A 23181-nucleotide genomic window follows, 5' to 3' on the forward strand; every position below is an offset into this window, starting at 1 on the left:
ATGTTCATGTGTTTATATATGAGTTTTTGTTTCATGTATTTCAATCATTTTTTTATCACATTTTTTTTTATTTTTCATCTTTAATTATTATCAAAGATGGATGAATTCCGTTTTTTTTATTTTCTTCTTACACGTAAGACTACAAAAACAAAACTGGTATATATTGATAACTAAAAAATTAAAAATACAAAAAAAGGAAGAAAGAAAGAAAGAAATTTCTATCATGAAAAAAGAAAAAAATACATTTCAACATATTCGATATTTTGGTTTGATAAGGACTAGTAAGTGTTTTGATATTTACAAACGTTTAAATATACATGTATGTATATATATATAAATATATATATATGGTATAGAACATTCGCATTCTTTGATAGACAGTACGAAGGAAGCATCTTGCACTGTAGAATTTTCAAATAAATTCTATAAATGCATGTGTATAGTGTTGGCTCTTTGAAAGTCTCGGAATCCACTCATCTTTTTTTTTCCTTTTTTTTTCTTTTTCTTTCTTTCTTTCATTTCATTTCTTAATTTCATTTTTTAACAATAACGGCAGTTACGAAAAAAATTTTAAACGAAAATATTGTTTTTTCTTAACGATTATCGATACGGCGAGTAAGAGGAACGCGTAAGTTTTTTTTTGTCGTTTAATTACGGCAGTGTTGCGGCATGAAAATTTAAACAAGGCCTGAACACGTTTACTAGAAAGAGAGGAGTTTCCGGAGTAAGAAATTATTCTTACTGTTCATTGAAAAAGTATTCTCTTTGTTTGTGTATATATTATATATATTATATATATATATAAATTAAGGTATAGTAAATGTGAAAATCGGTTATCTCGCATTAAACGATATCTAAGATCATTCTATGGTACTTATATATAACATAAATAATTCATTCATCAAAAGCGATTGAATAAAATTGATTTGTTTAAATGAAAAGATATATAAACTTTCTTTAGATCATATTTTTTCTTTATATCTTTTTAGTGTTTTTTCTTCTTTCTTTTTCTTTTAATTTCACCGATTTTGTATAAGACAATAAATAAACTTTTTTCTTTTTTTTTTTTTACGCATAACTCTTCCTAATAATAAAGATTATCTCTCAATGATTTTATTTGTCAAAAATACTACTTAGCGAGAAAACCCTCAAAAAGATTTTGTTAATAAACAACAAATCAAACGAGCCAGTGGATTTATACAAACAAAAAAGTACATGGCCGTAAAAACGTACGTATTAATAAAAAAAAAAAATATTTCATTTATATTCGTCACAGATTCAAAAATAGATCGATCACATCAATAATTTTTCACCTAACCGTCATTGAGTACACCATATAATATACTTGTTAAAATTCGACAAGTTTCATCTACTTATTTTTTTTTTCATTTTTGTATTTTGTGACCAATCTTTACAAGTTATCAAATTTAAGCTGGAGAAAAACACAATAATATTAAATGCAGCTGATATAAAAAATTCACTGCCATCGTTAGACTGCTCGTAATCTAGAAATGCACATACACGTAAATAAATCTAATATGTAGAAAAAAAAAAAAACATAAACGAATCAACTAACATGTGATATAACAGATTTTCTTTCTCCTACATACATCCATCTCGTACCTAACGATGAAAATTCAAAGAGGTAGTTATTTATGCCAACTCTTAAAAATCATTTTGTAAACTGATACAAAAAATCATTCTCTAAATCCTCACACTTACTACAAACACAATTATATATCCTCGTACAAGATAATAATAATAATAATAATAATAATAATAATAATAATAATAATAATAATAATAATAATAATAATAATAATAATAATAATAATAATAATGTAAAATTTCTTCTCTTGTAAACTACATGCATACGAAAATAATGCTGGCAGTGAACTTTTCCTTTACCATTTTCTTTTACAGTTGGTTCACTGTAAAACGACGCTTAAATAATAAGCGGTCACATGTAGTTTTTTTTTCAGTGCAAACATCGATCGTCAGTAATCGTGTCGCGTTTAAGCGCATTAAACTAAAGTTATTATAATAATAATAATAAACTTTTTATATACAAAAATTTACATGTATACGAAGAAAATTCCGAGGCGTGTTGTTCAATATCATCGCAATAATATAATAGATTAGAAAGAGGAACGAGAATGTTCTATTTTTATCTTTTCTTTTGTTTTAGGAGAGAACGTTAACCTCGCGAGGTGAACCACAAACATTGAGAACACTGCTTGTCGAATTTGGAGTTATCTGACTGCGTGCTTCGTTTTGGGCTTGTCTTATAGCTTCCTTGTAGGGTCCTCGTTTTTTCTTATTGTACCGTGTCTGAAATATAAGAATAATAGGAGAAAAGAGAAAGATAGTTCTCTGTTTTAAAAATATACAAGTTCATAATCTATTTCGAAGTTACAATTGATTTGATCGCGCTAGAAGGTAAATCGATACCTTAAAAGTTTCGAGAAAGGGACTCAGCTGATCGCAGGACATGAGAGAACTAGTCGAGGAACCGTACCAAGCTACGTGAGCTTGTGGTCCAGATGACGTACCATCTTCCTTACAGGAAACCGTAATACTTAAAACCTGTAAATATTATAACCCGTTAACGGATATTAACAAACATAGTTTTCTGTCAGATAAATGTTCCGTGTATATGATAACTATGCGCACGCGCGCATGTCTGTGTAGGGGTGTATATACCTTTCCCGGCCACCAAGGGAAACCATGGATCTTTCCCCATACAACATCCCCAACATCCATCCTCCTGCCGTTGGCAGTGAGACAATGAGCCACTGGTGTTGCTGCCAAACGCATGACAAGAGGGTGCGATTGAGGTGGAAAATCCGGGGCAGTTTCTCCAGCGTCCACTTCAGCCTCCTGTTCGCTGAGTTCGTCGCTACTGGCACCCGGGCTTTTACAGCCGGACGAAGCGTTGCTCACGGGATAATCGCATCTTGCATAAGCGTTCGTGTTCAGCCTCTTCAAAGAGATCGAGAGTTTCTGTTTCAGGCACTGTTCCTTTATGGCCGTATACGTTTCACCATCCGGTAAAACATTCCAATTTTGTTGACATTCTGTTGTTGTTGTACCAGCAGATTCCACACAGGATTCCTGTTGTTGCTCTTCTTGTTGTTGCAGTTGTTGCTGCTGCTGTTGATTCTTGTGTTTGCGATCATCCTTGTGTTTTTTCTTATGTTTCACTTTATGCTTACGACGATGATAAAGTAAGGGATCATAGCTGGTATTGTATCTATGAAATAAAAATCTTGTATTACTATCTGAAAAAGATCGTAATATATGTATATATATACTTTACTTATACATACCGTGGAGAACCATTACAAGGCGATCTGGCCGGCGATACACCACCACCCAACATTTTCCTTCTTGCTTCTTTCTTAGCTTTTTTCAGTGCTCTTTTCGCAGCCTTGGCACTGGCGTCTTTTACACCCTGCTTTTGTGGATCTATCTGTTCTTGCCCATCGTCTTCGGCATCTTCACAATAGTCGTAACCATTATCGAAGTTCCGTGGCAATTCCAAAGGATCTCGATCGGTTTCAGCTTGTACGTCGTCCTGATCATCGGTCTCCTGTTCGTATTCCGGGTCCTGAATCTTCGAAGGTATCTTCAATACGGTACCCTCGCCTTGAGCACCAAAAGAAATCTTTATAATAGGCGTGGTCCTGGTAGTTCTCGTTGGATCCTCGAACACGGACTCGTCCCAAAGATCTTCCATGGAACCGACCGATCTTTTTTTCCTTGGAACTCGACCAATCCTCGGTCTCACGGTTGAATCAGCCGCAGCCAAAGTCTTCTTGTCCTCTTCTTCAGGTACTTTTGCACTTTCCACCGAAGAACTACTCAATCTTCTTGGTGTTGCGCAATAAGCCATCGAAGGATTACTATCGCAATCCGTAGACTCGGCTCGATCCTCCGGACGCGTTAGGGTGTTCCTGCTTGAATCATCAGCCTCACTGCTGCTACTCCAATAGGTAGACGGTACTCCAGTTGTTAGTTCTTCCTTACCTACGAAATTAGGTCGCGATATCAGTTTCTGAACGAGACGTTTATGAGAGACTGTATCGGGTGTATATGTCTGTGTGTTATATTTATTTTAGTTATTTTGTCGAATCTATCGTAAGAGACTCTTTGAGGACTCACCAGGTCCATGCATAGCGTTGCTAATCTCGTTCGGTTGTAATCTTGAAAGTTTTGGTATCAAAGAAGAGGTACCAAGCTTCGATGAGTCAGGACTCGACGAGGATGTTGCTGGTTTCATCACAGTTGTCGTCATCGTCGCCGTCATCGCCGTATTCGTATTTTCCGAAAAGAATGCTCTTTGATTCTTTTGCGGTTGCTGACTACAGCGTTGACGATCACTTCTCCTCGTAGGTACATTTTGTTGCTGTTGATGAGTTGGTTGCTGCTGTTGCTGCGAATGTTGTTGAGTTTGTTGTTGTTGTTGCTGTTGTTGTTCCTCATCATGCTTTCGTTTTCGACTCACGTCAACGTTCTCGCTATTCTCGTTACAAATCGACCGACATTTGCTACAGAGAACTTGACGTGGCCTCAACCGGACCGTCGGCCGTGCATTTTTATATCTAGCTGGTGGATTTATACTTCTACGTAGGTCGACCTTAGTCGGACCACTCGCGTTCTTTCTATCTTGAAAATAACTGAACCGTGCCGCGATAGTTGCCAACTTGTCGCCATCAGGATCCGGTACCGGTTCCGGAGGTTGAACACCACAGGGAAGACCCCTGGAAAATTTCAACAGACACCAACTTTTACTTTGTATTTTTTTTGTTAGTTTGTTCAATCAACATTGTTACTCAACCTAGTATATATATGTAATCAAGAAAATAATTCATGAAAAAATAATTCATCATTTTCTATTCATAGTAATTAATTATTTCTTAACATTGTCGTTAATGAAGTTATCGATAGAGATAATGAAGGTGATTATTATTTTTTTTTCAACAGATATTTTATTGATATCGAAAATGAAAATTATAGAAAATTTATCGATGAGAGAATATAAATAGAAATTATCGATGTTGAAAATTTATAATCACGAGATAGATAGATAGAGAGATAGGAAAAGAGAGATAAATTTTGTAACAAGTCTCTGTTGTACAATACAAGCGGAAGGAATTCCGTTATCGCTTAATCGCCCGTTTCGAAGCTCCAATATTGATTTGCGAAATCAGGGTTGGTACCGACGAAGCATCGATAAAACGTTCGTCATTAGCTTTATCCACGAATTAACATCAATTGCAGACGTGGGAGCGTGCATTTTTAAAATTAAGCTCTTTTTATACGAGCACATTCGAATTATTTATTTAACGTTTATGTACAGAATGATTCGACAAATGAAACATTTTTTTCTCGATATTTCGAACATCTTCAATTGGAGAAATTTATTGTTGATGTACGTAATGGTTTAAAAAATCACATTTTTTCCCTTTTTTTTAAATCAACTTTGACCACGTTGTGATAACAAAATTGTTGAAAGTGTCTTAAAGTCATCTGATAATATTTTCTCGATAATGTAAATTCCAACATCACAGAAAATTTCTATTACCAAAGTATATTTTTTTATTTATGATCGGATTTGGCATCAGTAATATAAGTATACATATAAGTAATTTTAAAATAGTTTATTAAAATGTAGTCAAACTTTCCTATAGAGCCTAGAAATTTTTGCTGAAAAAAGTATTTTTTATAATATTCATTCCTAATTTTCTTCTCATCTTCGCCTACTATGGAGAAACACTAGTATTCGGAATAATTTACAATCAAATAAATCAAATTTCTTAATATTAAAAGAACAAAAAGATAGTTTAAAATATTTTTCAAAATTATTTAAACTCCAACAAATAAAAATTATAAATGTATTACAATAATTGTCTTAAAAGACAGTTTTGTATTGTCAGTAAGGTTTCGTAATGGTGAAAAACTTCTGCGTAATGCTGAGAATCCGTGTTCGCGAGCCACAAGATTATTGGGCAACATTAGTGAACATGTATACCCCCCTCTCCCCTCGATACACATACACACAACATGACATATGTAATATAGCCATGCACATATATATTTTGTTCGGACGATTTCGTGTGTTCGTAAGTATATATAAATGTGTGTATGTAATAATCATGCACCTATGTACAATATATATATATATATATATGCATACACATATAGTAATAGAGACAACCACGACAATGTATTGATTCTAGAGAGCGAACAATGAGCGATAGCCTCAGTTCAGTGTAACCATTAATATTTCGCAGCTTTTCCTTCCCCTGTTCCGGAAATAACTTGTTCGGATAACTAACAATAGGTAAAAGAATTAAGAAAAAATTCATCTGATATTAAAACAATATGATATCATTTTCGATTTTAGGAAGAAATAAGGAAAGAGAAACATATGTGTCGGTATGGGTGTATGTGTACACCTCCATCAAGGTACGTCACGTTTCCAGAGAATTACCTAACTTTCCATGATATCTCGAAACACCTACATATATATATATTGTTATCTTATACATTACCCGTATATCTGACGTATACAGCAGATGATTGTCCCCTCTCTGTCTGTCCGGCTGTCTGTCTTTTCCTCTAATATTACAAATGTTTGTAAACTAACACGGAAGTTACATTTACTTGAAAAAAGATACAGACATTTCACGCCAAGAAATAAAATATCCCCCATAACAAAAGTAATAATTTTCGTTTTTCAAATCGGCGTCATGCGTCATGTAATATCATCGTCTAACGAGAGAAAGATGGCGACGATTTAGCAAGTCTGCCATCTTTGAATGCCACGGAATCGAATCATCAAATTTTATATGTTTCAAATATTTCAATAGAACGAAAAAAAAAAGCATTAAATGTAAACAGTATTGATAATAATGAAAATGATACGAATATTTTTTTTCTACTTCCTTAATGAAAAGTAACTGTTTTTTTTTGACAATTCACTGACCTAATATCTTTAAGATAGGAGATAATCCTTGTACGATTGCAAAAAAAAAAAAATAAAGAAACGAATGGTTTTCGTTGATTGTTTCTATACATGTGGTATGGTATCTTAGAACATTCTCATTTCCCAGAGTTCCAAGCAACGTTGCAGAGTGTAAAAGCCAGTAGTGTATACGTACCGTTGTGAAGAGTAATTAAGGGACGCGCAATTACGGACACTACGTCCCGAAATGAGTAATGAGTTTTCAAGCTGGTGTTACGGCTGAGATAGCGCGTAACGAATAGACCGCGAGAACGATATTTTTTCCTTTCCCAACCTTTTTCCCTTTCCTTTTCCCTTTCCCTTTCTCTCTCTTTCCAGTTAAGTAATAGGAAAAACAAGTGGAAGGATTTTGTTGTAACTGTACAGTAAAACGATCTCTTTTCTTTCTTTCTTTCTTTTTTAATGTTTTTTCTTTTTTTTTTTTTTTTTAAATAATTTCTTTATCTTTTTCGAAATACCGGAAAAGAGTATTGGTGTTAATAATAAAAATAAGAGAAGGGACGAAATTTTAGCAATGAAACTTTCACATTTCGTAATCCAACATAGGAAGGTTATCCGGTTAACCGAGACTCGAAGTCAAGGATATTTCTTCTATTATAAAGAGGATGTTAAATAAAACGTAATTAAATAATTTTAGATATTAATTAGGCAACTAGATTAAATATAAAAATTATTTGATCAACCTAAAGAAATTATTATTCGTACATTATTATTATAGTTTAGAGAAATAATAAAATAGTTTCGAATATTTGTTAAATAATGAATATAAAATGTTTAATCAAATTACAGTATTTATTTAATTACCATTGTTGAACAAAATCTAATAAAGAAAATATTTTTAAATACTCGTTAGAAATTCGCTGATTAAATTTAATTTAAAACAAATTTTAATCACAAAACCTTTAACAATAAATTATTAAATTATCGATCAATTTTATTTCATCAAAAATAAAGTCACATATATCATTATTTTGTAAAATACAATTATTCTTTAATTATTACGATTAACAACACGTAATCCACAACAACAATTCTATTCATAACTATAATAAAACTGAACGAGTAAGTATGTTTTTTTTTTATCGTGTCCCCTTAATGGATTTAAATGAGTATATTCACAACATCCTTAACAAAAGCGTAAAAAAAATACTCATGGAGGCCTATGGAAAAGAACTCGGAACTCTAGTGAAAGAGGTCGCGATTTCCGTGTAAAATCGTTTCCTTACGCTCGAACAAACTTTAAGCACGACTTAAGCCTTTCGTCGTTCCGGTAAACGAACTTTTCTTTCTTTCCCTCTTTTATCTTGAAACACTCGAACAGCTGTTGTCTGTTTTCTTGTCCATTTCTGAACTACTACAATAACGACTGTGGAAGGACAAGAACAGAAATGGTCTCCTTCTGTTCAAGCAATTTCAAGCTCGTGTCGCAATCATAGACGAAGCAAGAGAAAGATAGGGGGCTGGGGGCTTGGGGGGGGTGAAAAGAAGAGTTTCCTCGAGGTTCACCAGGTTTTATGTGTGCCCAACCCTTTTCTTATTTCTTCATATCTCTATACGTACATACTGAACACATATCCGCAAAGTGAGGAACGAAGAGGACAATTTCTTCGTCCTTTCCAAACTGAACAAAAGGGATAGAACATCCTCAATGGCACTGCGAATGACGTCTTTCGTGCCAAGGAAAACGTATAAAAGCACAACCACACATGATTAGATGTATCACGGCAAGCTAAGACGTTGGCGTTGTTGGACGTACAATATTTAATTAATTACAATGAAATTAATTGTATTTTCCTGTCCTCGAGAAATTAACAGACGACGACTACGATTAAGATAACGACATATTTCTTTTCGAAGAAATTAAACACGATCTTGTGTGGTTTTGCTTTTTTCACGTTCTTGGATAGAAAAAAAATGTATATATATATATCGATAGAACGAAACGCTTCAAAAATGAATATCATCATATAATCAAAAATAAGATATACTATGAACATGGATTTATATTCATAAGTAATGACTTGTCACGTATATAACAGGTGGTTTAACAACGTTGAACGGTATTATCTCAATGCATAAGAACTCATGTTACAAGACCTTCTAACTAGTAATCGAAAGTATGTAAGTACTTGTCCGTCTCTTCCTTTACTTTTTATTTTCTTTTATTTCTTCTTTTCGGCATATATGTATTTATACCTATATGTAATATACTACTATACAATGATACGTCCAACAAAACAAGAATTTTCGTGATATATCCGACCTTTTCGTGAAGGAAAAATGATATTAGGAAGATCGAGGTATCACACGTAAGAAAAAGACCTAACGTTCCTTTTTGTCTACCTTGCCTTTTTTATTTCTCTTTCTCTCTTTCTCTCTCACTATTCCCTTATAGATATAGATATATATAATATACTCGTGGGAGTTACCTAGCGGTTTATTCCACGAGCAGAAACGAGTCAATATTCGAGCGATGATATTATAGGAAACACACATGAGACATCTTGAACATAAAAAAAACCTTCTTGACTGGTTGATAATGAAATTACTCGAAATACATCCAAAACAAAATAACCAATCATTTATCTTATCGCTGATTAATAAATTTAGATAAAGATGACATAATTCATATCTAATTTCCTATGAAAGGATATATATAATATAATGAAAATATGATATCGAAATATGATTATTATCAGATTTAAATGAACTTCAATCGCGTTGAGTTTATGAATCGATAAATGTTTTTTTTCTTTTTTTTTTTTTATATTTGTTAACTTATTTTCTATTTGTTCTTTTATAAGTAATCACTTTTACGCAGAACCCTCCCTCCCTACCGTTCTCTCGAAACTCCACCATCAGTTATATCTTTCAACCTGCATAGATACTACCGAGTGATAACTTTTACACAATGGGACTCAATTTTCGAAAGAAATTGAAATATATGAAGTGCAATAATTATCGAACGAGATAGGAAACATTAAACGTGATAAAATTCGACAAAATTTAAGAGCAAACTATTAGGTATCACGTGATGCTATAATAACCGCTGTACGATATTGTAATACTTATTTCTTGTTGTTTTTATTGTAATAAATAAAGATAGCAAAGTATTATTTTTTATAGACAGGTCTATGCGATACCTGTCTTGTCTTGTCTTGTCTTGTCTGGTATGGTCTGGTATGGTATGGTCTGGTCGCGTCTGACCTGGCCTGGCTTGGCCTGGTCGTCGAACTCGTGTTTTCCATAGTCAGACTGATCCACGATAGCTTTGCTGCGAATTTATCGATTTTCCAAGTATATATACTCGTGATACACGTGCGCGCGTGTTAACTCAAAGGTCGTGACTAACGTTTGTTCTGGAACTTCAACCATCGGCTATTTTTTAAAGCTTGAATACCTTTGAAACATTACAAAATGCAAATAACGCTTTATTAATTTAACCCGATTTTAATGTTTACTTTTCTTTCGATAACGAATCCTAATTGCGTTCTACTCTAGTCAAACACTTGATATATGAATTGTGACACATTTAACATGATGTACAATGTATTTACATATATGAGTATTTTCTTTTATCAAAATTGAAATCATGACATTCAGATAAAATCCAAGTCTCAAAAACTAATCTCAAAGATCTAAATTTTATAATCATTAAATATTTAAAACTATTCTTTACTCACACACGATGAACTTGATTTTTCTTCAAAGATAAAAATATTGAAGATTCTTTACTCTCTATTTTTCTCAGAGTTTAATCCTAAAATCCTTATTTTCATTACATCCTTTATAGGTCGGTCAGAAAAGCAAGCGTATACATATCTAATAACACGATGTATATCCTTTCCTCGATTTATACTAGTCTCCCTATTCATCCATCTATTCATCTATCTATCTATTTATCTATCTATCCTTGTACGCGTCTATCTTTCTTACACCTTCAATGTATCATCATGCGAATAAGCGTATGTATGCGTGTAAGTAAATATGTTTACGTATACATTCAAATATATTTTATGTAATATGTCTACGTGTACACATATGTTTTATATATGTAATATATAGCGTTTGCATCTATGTTTTATATGTGATATATGAACGTATGAATATGTATATGTATATACGTACGTACGTATACACGTATATGCGAGAAAATTCAGATATGTGTAACATGTAAATGTCAGAAAAGAGAAGAGTCATTAGGACAGAAAGTGTATGTTACATCGATCAGGGAAAGCCATGCGAATGCCAAAATAATGTAACAGCCCGCATGGCCTTCGTGATATGGTCGACGACAATGCGGAGCCACCGCCCATACATATGCGATTTACTTATAGAAATCGTTTCAAACCCTTGCCCTAACTCGATTCTTTAAATTGTTGTTCACTAACGTGCGTTCATGTAAGCATTTATATATAATACATTTTTCCTATAAATTCTACTACTTTCATTTTATTTTACAATTATATTTGAATATAATTTGATTTATTTATCACGCGTTATCTAATATATTATTTAATATGTACATTATTTTTTTTCTTTTTTTGTTCAATTTCTGTTTAATTATGTGTGATATATAATTTAAATATATATATATATATGAAATTATTGTTTCTCGTGATTAAAGAAAGATGTATTTTTAATTAAAACATAATTAAACGTTTCGTTATTAAAATTATTTATTTATATGTATCCTATATAACTTTATTTATGTATATATTTTATATTTATAACATAATTATTATATAGTTTATACTCCACAAAAGGAATTTTTTTCTCACATAGAGTCGATTTCACTCTTTCCCCATCCCTCTTTTATTTTCCCTCTTCCTATTCATTCCCTTCCACTTTCTTGGGATCAATTTCTGAATCGGATTTCCACTTCTTTTTTTTCTTTTTTCTTTTTTTCATCACGTATATGCCAGCTACGAAAATTCAATTTACCCTTCGATAAGCCAAGAAGACGATTCTGAATTCGCTCAGAGTAATTCGGGCTGGTTTATTTGCGGCTGTCTCTGTGAAACGACGAACTGACGACGATATCTCTCGTCCTATTTTTCTTTCCTTTTCTCTATCTCTCTCTTTCTCTCTACTTCATTAACTTATACGGAACGACAATACAATGATAACGTTAACTTATTTACGAATAATTTTTTCTTAACACTGAAGATTGTTTTTTTTTTTTTTTTTTTTTCAAAAACTTCTCTCTCTATATCTTTCTGTCCTTATTTCCTAAAAAATAGAAAAAAATTTTCTCGATGATAAAGTCGAGTTCTGCTTTTGTTCGATACTTGGAGGAAAAGAAAAGAAAAGAAAAGAAAAAAAGAACAATGTCTTCGATCGACTTAAAAGAAAAATGTTCTCTTACAAAATGATACTTTTCTCTTACCTACATTTTCACATTTTATTAATCGACAATTTGATTAATTCCCTGTAATTTCGTGCGACCTACAAAGAGCTAACCATCTTTAAGATGGCGGCCACTTCGGCGACAAGAAGGAAGAAGAAGACCCTGCCCCTAACGTGTTACGTAACTCGATAGCGAAAAAAGCAAGCAGTCATGATTCTTATTCGATCGAATCTTGTTTTACGTCATGAAGATGACGAGAAGAAAAACAATGAAAACGAAAAAAACAACAAAATGGTCCAAAGGACGCAATTTAACCGAAAGCACCGGCAAGAATCGAGAAAGGAGTCATCGAGGTTAACAAGCTTGAATTAAGAATCCAACGATGATACATACATTTAAATATGGTCGAATCATCATTATTCCTGCTATTTCTACGTATAAAATATATTTGTCTTCTCATTTTATAGATGAATTTTATATCTGAATAATACGAACGATTTTTCGAACAATTGTTTTATCGCATGACAAAAATATATGCATGAAACACATTTGCGTACGTGCAGATATGAAAAAATATCTATCATTATGCGAAATATATATAAATAAAATAATAAATATATATATTTTTATTTCTCTATTATCTGATAAGAGGATAAGTATCTCTCTTTAATAATAAAGTAAAATAAAATATAAGAAAATAAAATATTGAAAAGATAATGAATCGCGCTATTATCTAATTTTTTTTTATCGTAAAAGGCTACAACATCGTACGTCTGGTTTCTGTTAACATTGCTGTTATGATAATATTCACAATTTAAATAAATCATTAATGAGACGGCATTGAATCATGTCGCGTTTTACAATATCAAAAGTAACTATCGTGAAAATTATATCTTTTTTTTAATTCTATATCTGTTTCTATTTCTTTTTTCATAAATACTTGCTGTTTTGTGAGATAATGATTGTTACCAAGACGTTATATAATTTTGATAAAGCCAATAATAATAAAACAAAACAACTTGAATACATTTCGTTTACATGAAAATGTGTAAAAAGTTCGTGCGCATTAAACTATTAAAAAAAATTTCGCAAAATTGCACACGAACTTTTGGACTTACCTAATATTAGTAATTTAATATATTTATAATCTTAAAATTAAATATAAACAAATTTATATATATATATATATAAGTATTTCGCAACCCACCAAAATGTTTCTACAGACCATCAATAGTTCGCGTTTCTCAACCATCGATTGATAAACATTAGATTGAATTATTGGATTATATCTATATAGATTATAAACTGTATCTGTTATCATAATCTATTATAATTTAATCTATGATACACATAGACGTATATATCGACATAAATAATTATAAAGAAATATATACGTAGAAAAAAATTATGTAAAAAATAAGTAATAAAGTTTCTGGAAAATTTCTTCATTGATTATTTAGCCATTAAAAACTCAATTTATGCTTGAACAAATACAAAGATGCCTTTTAAAAATTATTGCATAATCTATAATTTCTGCATAACTATCTGCATAAGCAGTTATATATATATATATATATATTTATGTTAGTTAGTTATAATAAATATTGTTTTAAAAATTATGAAAAAAATTTGTGTCTCGGTGTACGTCAAAGAAATACCTTCATGTGTGTGTGGTAAAAAAAAAAAAAAGAAAAAAAGATTAGAAAAACGATAATATTATTCATTCGAAACGTCGCTAACGAAATTAATTAATAGTATATTATATTCTAACAAATAATTATCTTTTCTTCATTCAAATGAATGCAAATGCAAATGACCTTTGATTCCTTGCAATGTTAATAATGTATACAAGTGATAAAAATGAACTAGATAAAATAAATTATAAATAAAAAAGAACCAGATATAACTCGAACGAAGTCATGTGTACATAATAGGCATCAGTTAGCTATTAAGACAACTTGACTTTCACCTCAGAGACGTGTTATACGTTCGGACAATATCGGAGAAGATCGACGAGAACAACCGAACCTAATAATAGTAATAATAATAAGAAGAAAAATAATGATGATGATAAAAGTAAGTATTGCATAACTGGTAAAACTATTTCCTAAAGTCATAACTCTTGCAGATTAATATAAAATTCTTTCCTTTTTTTTTATTTCCTCTATTTTTTTGTTTCCTCCTACCTTCTCCCTCATCTATACTCTAAGCCTTCTATTTGTGACCATTCGATATGTACAGTTTATGATTCACACCGAGCCGTATGTTGTTATTCTGTTATACCCATTAAAAGGATACTAGATTAATTATCGAAATTCAACATATAAGTCAAAATAATGGCTAATATTATATGTTCATCCACGGAAATACGTTAAGTAAGTTGATCTTTTGGGGAAGCCAGCATACGACGCTTTCTACAAACATTGTTACAATATAGAATGAAGGAAAAAAAAAAGGAAAGAGAGAAACAAAGAAAGAGAAAGAGAAATTGTGGGGTAGGAATGGAAACATGACGCGTCCGACGTATCAAGATGGCCGACGAGATATACTTTAATGGTATCTCTAAAAGGATCACAATTTCAAGATGAAAGTTAATTAAATGAGTCTAATATAATATTAAACATTGAATATAAAATCCTATAATAGCAAGAAAAAGAATAAAAATCAGTATATTATATATTACTGTACCTTGTGCTTTTAACTTATTATTAATTATTATAAGAATGTTTTTCAAAATGGCGCGTCAGTATTAACAATAAATATTAACTATTAAAAAGAAAAACCGTGAAAGTGCATCTCATTGTTCTACAAAGCAATCAAGAAAAGAATTCTCTTCCATTCATTTTGACGAGACCATGAAAATGAAAAAGAAACGATAAAATATTCTACAATCGCTTCTTACTAGGCTATTAGAAATGATACACCCGTAGTGTTGTAACTCAGCAAGCTGTTACATACATTGTAGCTTACTTTATGATTTCGTGCTACGCTATGCTTTTGATATTATAGAAGTTAAGCATGCAAACGCTTACATAGAAATCTGAGTACGAAGCGAATAACGTTCAACTCTACAAGCATTTCGACGAAACTATTTTTCACACACACACACACACACACACGCACAAATATAATACATTAAGAAAGAGACGTGGATCTTCGCACCGATATTTACGAATTTAATCGTAAAAATCTATTCCTGTTCTTAACTTTGTCAATCATCTTGATTTTTTGTGTGTTCTTTTATTAATACCTTTATTTTTATTTTTATATACTTTGGTGATCCATCGGAACAAATTCCACGTTACGCGTTCGTCACGAAATACAATTAACCCTTTGATTACGTCGAAGTTATTTCCGCAGAGCGTAACATCTGATATTTTTGTAATATTATGCAAATTATTGGGTTTTACCTACTGAAGTTATATTTACAATTAAAATATATACAATGAAAATATAATAAATGAATATAAATCAGGATTAAAACTGTTAAGTTGTCATGATTATATGTATATCAAGATACGCTACGTTCAATTAGAATTCTTTCATTCGTACGGAATTTTATCGAATGATTATAACGACAACTTTAACGAGGAAAAGATTAAATTACATCAGTGAAGTTAAGAAAATAAAAAATAATTTTTATATCCCCACACTTTTTTTATCTTTTTTTTCTCTCGCCTTCTCTCTATTTCTATCTTCATCTTCTCTAAGGACAAAAAGAATGAGAAAGAGACACGACTTATCGATCGATGTCCTGAATTTACGAGGCTTTATTTTCAGTGACGATAGCACGCTAGTATTAAAAGTTAATGGCTATAGTATCTCAAGGAATAATAACCACGTATGTATATACTCTCGTCAATGGTATAGGAAAACTATGGCAAATGGCGACGAATATGGATTGACCTATGCATTTAAAAGAAACTGTCAGACGTCTCTTCGTATAATTTCGAATAATTATTCGAAATTTGTGCGGCGTTGTATATTTCATTCTTTTTACGTATATTATTTTCTTTAAAACACTTTTCTTTACAATTGACAAAATTATCAGTCAACGTAAAAGAGTTGGAAAAGTTCTTTCGTGGAAAGAAAAATTGACGTTGGTTGATCGATTGATCACGAAGTGAAATCACAAAAAGAAAGAAGATAATGGCTATTCTTCTACATATTCTCCATTTTGAAATTATATATATATATATTGGAATAAATTGTATTTATGTAGATATTTTAATATAATTATTTCTAACAATGATTAAATGTTAAAATACGAAATCATTTCAAATAATACACCTACATGTTAGACACCATGAAATATTAAATATTTGATCGATGCGAACGTCTTCTACCAACATCTCGTTCGCGAAATAAAGGATATGAAATGTGAAATACATCTGGCATGTACGAGAAAGTAACAGGTTTCATCTTAGCTCATGCGAAGAACATTTCAGATCTCTTCTTAGGATGGTTTTACCGACAACAGGGTGTTATAATATAAATCATGATTTTCGTCGCAATGGACATCCGTAAGCGAGCGTAGAATGATGACGCGTCTGGTTAAAATAATACGAGAGAAAATTCCAAAAGAGAGAGAGAGGAAGAGAGAGAGAGAGAGAGAGAGAGAGAGAGAAAAGAGGTACGAGAGAGAAAGAGGAAAGGAAACTAAAACGTTGTTTAAGCAAATTCCTTATCTCTGGTTTATCATCTAAACGAGATTTCACTCGTCACTGGTATTACTACATCCTTAATTGCGAGACCGAACGAATAATTATCATCCTACGTCTTCTCAAATTTTACGATAATATATATTTCAACAAGTATGTACTAAACTCGAATGTTTAATTCAGATCAATAGAACACAATACCGTATAATTATATAATTAAATTATAAATTAAAATTAGTTCAATTAGTGGGAGTATCTAACAAATCAAATAATAAAATAGTACGAATAATAATAATATTTAACTCTTAGTGGTCGTATTTGTCTTAAATACATACAGAGCTGATAAACTGTTCAAAATTATTTTATTTTGAACGATACATTGACTTACAAGGAGAGTCTCATAGATGTTTTTTTTTAGACGTTTATGAAACTTAATAAATTTATATGGGTTCGTTAGGATTATAGATCGTACATACGGAACTATTATCAAAAACTTTCTAGGTACAGTCATTTTCGAGAAAATTAGGATTAAAGTTTTATTAGTACTCCTATATTATATTCCTATATTTCTATACTATTTCTTTAAATCGTATGTCAATAAAACTCGTTAGCTTAACGCGTATCAACGCTTACTCGAAATTGATAGATCGTTTAGTCCGAGTCTCGTGTTGGATCGACTTTTATTTTACTTTCATTTTTATTTTATATTTTTCACCTTCGTTATTTTTATTTACTTTCTTTTTCTATCCTTCTATATAGTATGTTATATTATTTTAATGGGAAATATAATAGCAAGTACGGTGAATTTTTATTACAGAACGTGTCAAGGTTTATCTCTTTTCTATTTACAAATATTTTGATTTTATTGAAAAATTAGTATAAAATTCTTTACTACGCAAATAATATCATTAATAATTATGAATTATATAAAATATAATAATTTTAGAATGTGTGTAATATGTTGGATTGGTATTTTAAGTTAATATCATAAAAGTTTATTGAAAAATATTTTTAAAATCGCAGAGATTTCATTGAAAAAAAAAAATCATTTTTCTAAAAGCATAACAATGGCTATTAGTCAATGATCAATGATCGAAACAACAGAAGAACTAAGTTGCAAATAGGGGACGATTGACGATTGTAAGACTAGTTTTGCTAGTATGATTTTCAATGCGGTGGACGGTTAACTTTGCGGACAATGTGCGTCAGCTGGTCGACTTACGTATAATTAATTGAACGACGTTACCCCGTTGCCTATGTCGGATCCCTTAGCCTCAGAGATATATGCTCTTCTTCAACGATCGATAGCGTATCTAATTCAATTTTCATTTCAAACTGACTCTGCTTTTTTACTTCTTCCGCATTTTAAATTCAATTTTTCATCAAATCATTCTTCAATTTATAGATTAAAAAAGGAAAATATTGAAAGATACTTCCATTCATTTTCTAGTTAATCCCTGACTTTGTGTGTGCGTGTTTGTACGTGTGTTGGGTGGATATAATGTGTGTCTCTCTGTACGTGTACGAAGCAATCGATCGTTAAAATGGCAGAAAAATGAAGTTGTTCGTTTCTCACAGTGGTTTATCGAACGAAACGATAAGAGCTCGAACACGCGGAACGCTTTTGCAACTTCTTTCTCGTTTTTCTACCTTGCCGGAACTTGCCACGAACGACGTTGCTTCGTTTCTCTCTATTCTACGCTTGAGAACAATGGAGTTCGACGTTTCACGAACGACTCCTCTTTTTCTTTTCATCTTTTTCTCTCCTTCTCTGTGTGAAAATCAAGAACAACGAGAGTTATTAATTATTGTTCATTAAATTTGTTTCTTATTCTTTTTTACTTTTCTATTTATTCTTTTCTAATCTAATTGTACAAATTTCCATTTGTCTAGAGAAAGTAATTGAAATTTTGTGCGCCTCATATTAAAAATAATAATACTGTTGTCATCTATTGATTTCTTTTTTTTTTCTTAAACATAAAAATTTGTCGATCGTTCCGAGTAAAACATAAATCAAATAGTAAGCTAAATGAATGATTCCCATTGCCTATTAAAATTATCTTCGCTCGTAATTCTCGTATCTCCGCTTTCGTAAACGTCCGCTTTGAAAATCGATAATGAAGATCCCTTCTTTACCGGAACAAAGAAACTCGCGAAAACCGGTTCCCTCGTCATACAATATTTCATAGAGATCGTTAAGACGATCCGAAAGAATTCTTCTTCGTGAAATCTTCTGATGGGAATACCTGTCCGAATAACTTATATTTATTGACTTCTCATTTTAAATTGTTGACGGAAACGCAATGCAATGATGTATGGGCTTTTTTTGCCGTACTGAAAAACAAAAACAAAAATTAAAAGCCGCGCCCCCCCTCCCAGAAATCACAAGCAAGATTAACAACGGATTGTTGTGTAATGTTCGATTACGAATCAAAATCAATGAATTTTCGCAAAAAAAAAAAAGAAAAAAAAATAATCGATAATCCGTATGTATACGAAAAGAAAGAAAAATCAAAAACATGTAACGCAATTAATCCTCGATCGATAAAATGACGATTTTCCATGCCTCTTTTATGTATATGCACATATTCGTACATAATTTAGTATTGTATACTAATATACAATGAATTTATTATCCCTTAATAATCATACTAACCACGAGTAAGCAACTTTTTTAAAAATGATTGAGAATAATCGGAAACAATATCGTGTTGAACTATTTTACATTTTGAAATATTAATACTTTATAATCACGATCAATGATATTAGATGAATGATTAATATAATAAATTGTGAGTCTTTTACGAATAAATTGTGTATTTTATTTTGATAATTATATGTGAAATATCAGATAGAAAAGGGCGATAAAGAAAAAGAAATAGAACGAATAATAAACTCGAGTAATTTTCTTCTTAACCAATTATCCTAATTACCAGTATCGCGTGTGAATAAATATTTGCACGAGTTAAAAAACGATGTAATCGTCATTTAAACCGACACACAATCAAAATCCTAAAGAATAATTCGTTTTCTTTCATCCTTATTTCAAGAATAATCTTTGCGAGGAACTTCCTTGGCAAAGTTGCCAAAAGGCAACAATGACGAACGAACAAAAAGAAAAGAGAGAGAGAGAGAGAGAGACAGATGGAAAGAGAAAGAGAGAGAAAGATAGGACAAATCGTTACTTTCTTTATCGATCGACCACTCGTTTACGACATAGTACGAAATAAAAGTAAAAGAAAGAAAAAAGGAATAGGAGGAGGAGGAGGAGGAGGAGGAAAAGAAAAAGAAGTAGAAGAAAAGAAGGAAGGAAGGAAGAGATGTAGGGCTTAAAAAAAGCCAGCTTTTCCAGCGTCTCGTAAAGCTCTGCGTGACGTTTAACGCGATGCATCCAGGCCAAGAGAGAGAGAGAGAGAGAGAGAGAGAAAAAAAAGAAGAGGAAGGATAGAGAAATAAATAAAAGGAGAAAGAGACAGAGAATGTACGATCACTCGTAACATTTATCTTGCTACCGATAGAAATGCGATCTTTTATCTTCTTTTTTTTTTATTCTACCTTACAAATATATCGCTAAAAATCAGTGGTTAGTCCAAAACGACGACGAAAAATAGTCAAAATAAATATGAAAGAAATTAGACACAAAAAAAAAATAAAAGGGAATCCATGCTTTCGCTGATTGTCAAACGAAATAATGACTTATGTGAGTGGACTGTTATATAGACGGCTGAGAGACAGAGACCGGAAGAGACCTAACATATCACACACACGGTGGGCCCTAACAAAGGGCATCTCTTTAAGGTGATTCACCTCTGACGTCGACGACAACGACTATGACGACAACGATGATAAAGACAAGGAAGAAGATAAAGAAACGATGACAGGGAATTTGTCGACTACACGTTGAAACTACTTGACGTTTCGTTAAAACTACTCCAATCGTTGATCGATATCAGGATTTAAAGGAAATGGATGGTTCAGAGAAAGGGAAAGAAAGAGAGAAAGAGATAGAATGATGTGAAGTGTAGAACAGGAAGGAAGCGACGGCCGTCGCACGATGAACATCGACGAAAAGCTTTTTGTTCTTTGGTTACAATAAAATTAGCAATTTTCTGTTTTTTTTATATTAACTGACATAATTATTGTTAATGTTATTACTTTCATTTATGATAATAATACAAAAATAAAAAAAGTAAGAAAGAAAGAGAGAGAGAGAGAAAGCACACGTATATATATATATTTTAGGGAAAGACAGAAAAAAAAACAAAAAGAAACAAAAAAAAAGAGTAGAGAAGCAAGCAACGTGTACAATTGTTAAAGAGAGAGACAGATAGAGGGATGTTGCGAGCACGAGGTGCACACGTCGTGCCAGTGACACGCGTAAAAACATTACACACGCAGGACACGCTTCATTAACAACACACAAACACATAGGTGTTTTTACAATATAAAAAAAAAAAGAAAAAACAAAAAAATAAGAATAAAACAAATAATAAAACTTACTCATAGGATTTGTATAATAAAGGGGTATGACACAAAGAAATAAAAGATAATAACATAATATTATAATACACGTACGCGCACGTATATATATATATATATATATACACATGGCCACGCGCACGTACACACGGATAACATTTACGTACCTCTTGGTAGCGTCGAGGAGCGCACCCTGGAAACACTTGGCACCATGAACGAAGGACACGACGAGGATGTCCGGTAGGGCGGACTCGACGGTGACGAGGATCTTGTCGCCCCTGGCGAGCACCGCCACCGTGTCCGCCACCACCGTCGCCGCCATCTTGACTCGAGTTAGAAATTATTGCTACTATTCCTCGCGATCGTCGCTCTCAGGCCCGTCTTCTCTCTCTCTTTCTCTTTTCTTTCCTGTTCGTTCGTTCGTCTATATATCTCTCTCACTCTTTCGCGCGCTTGCAAGCTCGCTCGCTCGCTCGCTCCCTCTCACTCTCTCTCACTCTCTCTCACTCTCACATTCACACACTCACTCACTCACTCACTCACTCTTTCTCTTTCTCTTTCTCTTTCTCTCTTTCTCTCGTATAGATGATGACGCGAGGAGCGGCTCGGGCTGCCTCGCTCGCCTCCGTGTCTATGGAGGCCATGGCCCGACGAAAGACACACCGCGCGCGCTACACACCGATGGCCGCCACCGTTACGAGCTTATTCTGTAGTGGGGGTAACGATGCCCAGTAGTGGGGAGAACCCAACGAGTACCGACTGACGCGCCACGCCGTGTACAGCTGGCCGGCCGACAGTGCCGTCACCTTACCACACCATACCCACTCTACTCACTTGCCATAGCATATTTTCTCCGGTACCCTAACTAATTTTCATTTTTATTTAATTTTTTTCAATTTTTTTTATTAAATAAATACTGTCGAAGTTGATATTCAAATTGTAATGTCTATTAACATTATTCGAATATGTTTTTTTTTCTTTCTTTCTTTTCACTAAAACATTCTAGCTTCTTTTATCTTCGATTTATTTCTCTTCTTTTTCTATTTCTTTTTTTTTCGTTTAATATATTGTATTTTTTTTTTTTAAATGCATTAACCTTTCTTACTATATAAATATACTTAATAATCACTTTGGTATATATACATATGTACATATACCTTTAAAATATTCATATGTTGAACAAATAAATCTCTCTCTACGTTTATCGAAATATAATAATGAACTTTTCTTTCCTTTGTTCTCTTTTTAAACAACTAATTGGCACTTGGATGATAACAGAGGCTTTTTTGCAAATACAAAATGTATATATACATAGGTATGTGTTTACATAGAACTATATTTCCCTTGCTCGTCGATAAAAATATTCTTGCGCAGCCTCCCCGTTTGAGTTATTACGTAAGTTTCCTTCCCTTCTTGCAAGAATACAAAATATTTGCTGTACGACTATATAAAAACAAAAAGAAAAAAAATAAACAAAAAGCCAAGAGAAAAGGAAGGAAAAATAAAAAAAAAATAAATGAGATGAAAAGCGGTAAATTCGTTATGATGAGGGAGCTTTCGTGCGAAAATTCAAGCGAAAGTCCAGGATAGTCGGCGTGACAATGACAACGATGGATGGAAGTAATGTATTGTATGACTGCAAGCAGCGGTTACGCTCGAGG

At 32.3% G+C, this 23181-nt stretch overlaps 1 protein-coding gene across 1 annotated transcript; it reads right to left on the minus strand.

Annotated features, from left to right (window-relative positions):
* Positions 1–1071: 1071 nt before the first annotated feature.
* LOC106791306 lies at positions 1072–21974 on the minus strand. The gene is made up of 6 exons (XM_014756846.1): positions 21688–21974; positions 4165–4763; positions 3330–4029; positions 2704–3253; positions 2452–2586; positions 1072–2331 (listed from the first exon to the last, which is right to left on the minus strand). The coding sequence occupies exons 1-6, from the start codon at positions 21840–21842 to the stop codon at positions 2185–2187; spliced, it is 2286 nt and encodes a 761-aa protein (XP_014612332.1). The 5' UTR covers positions 21843–21974; the 3' UTR covers positions 1072–2184.
* Positions 21975–23181: the final 1207 nt, after the last annotated feature.

This window comes from Polistes canadensis, unplaced genomic scaffold (assembly GCF_001313835.1).
Source record: "Polistes canadensis isolate GaletaPanama2010 unplaced genomic scaffold, ASM131383v1 scaffold_295, whole genome shotgun sequence".
Classification (NCBI taxonomy): domain Eukaryota; kingdom Metazoa; phylum Arthropoda; class Insecta; order Hymenoptera; family Vespidae; genus Polistes; species Polistes canadensis.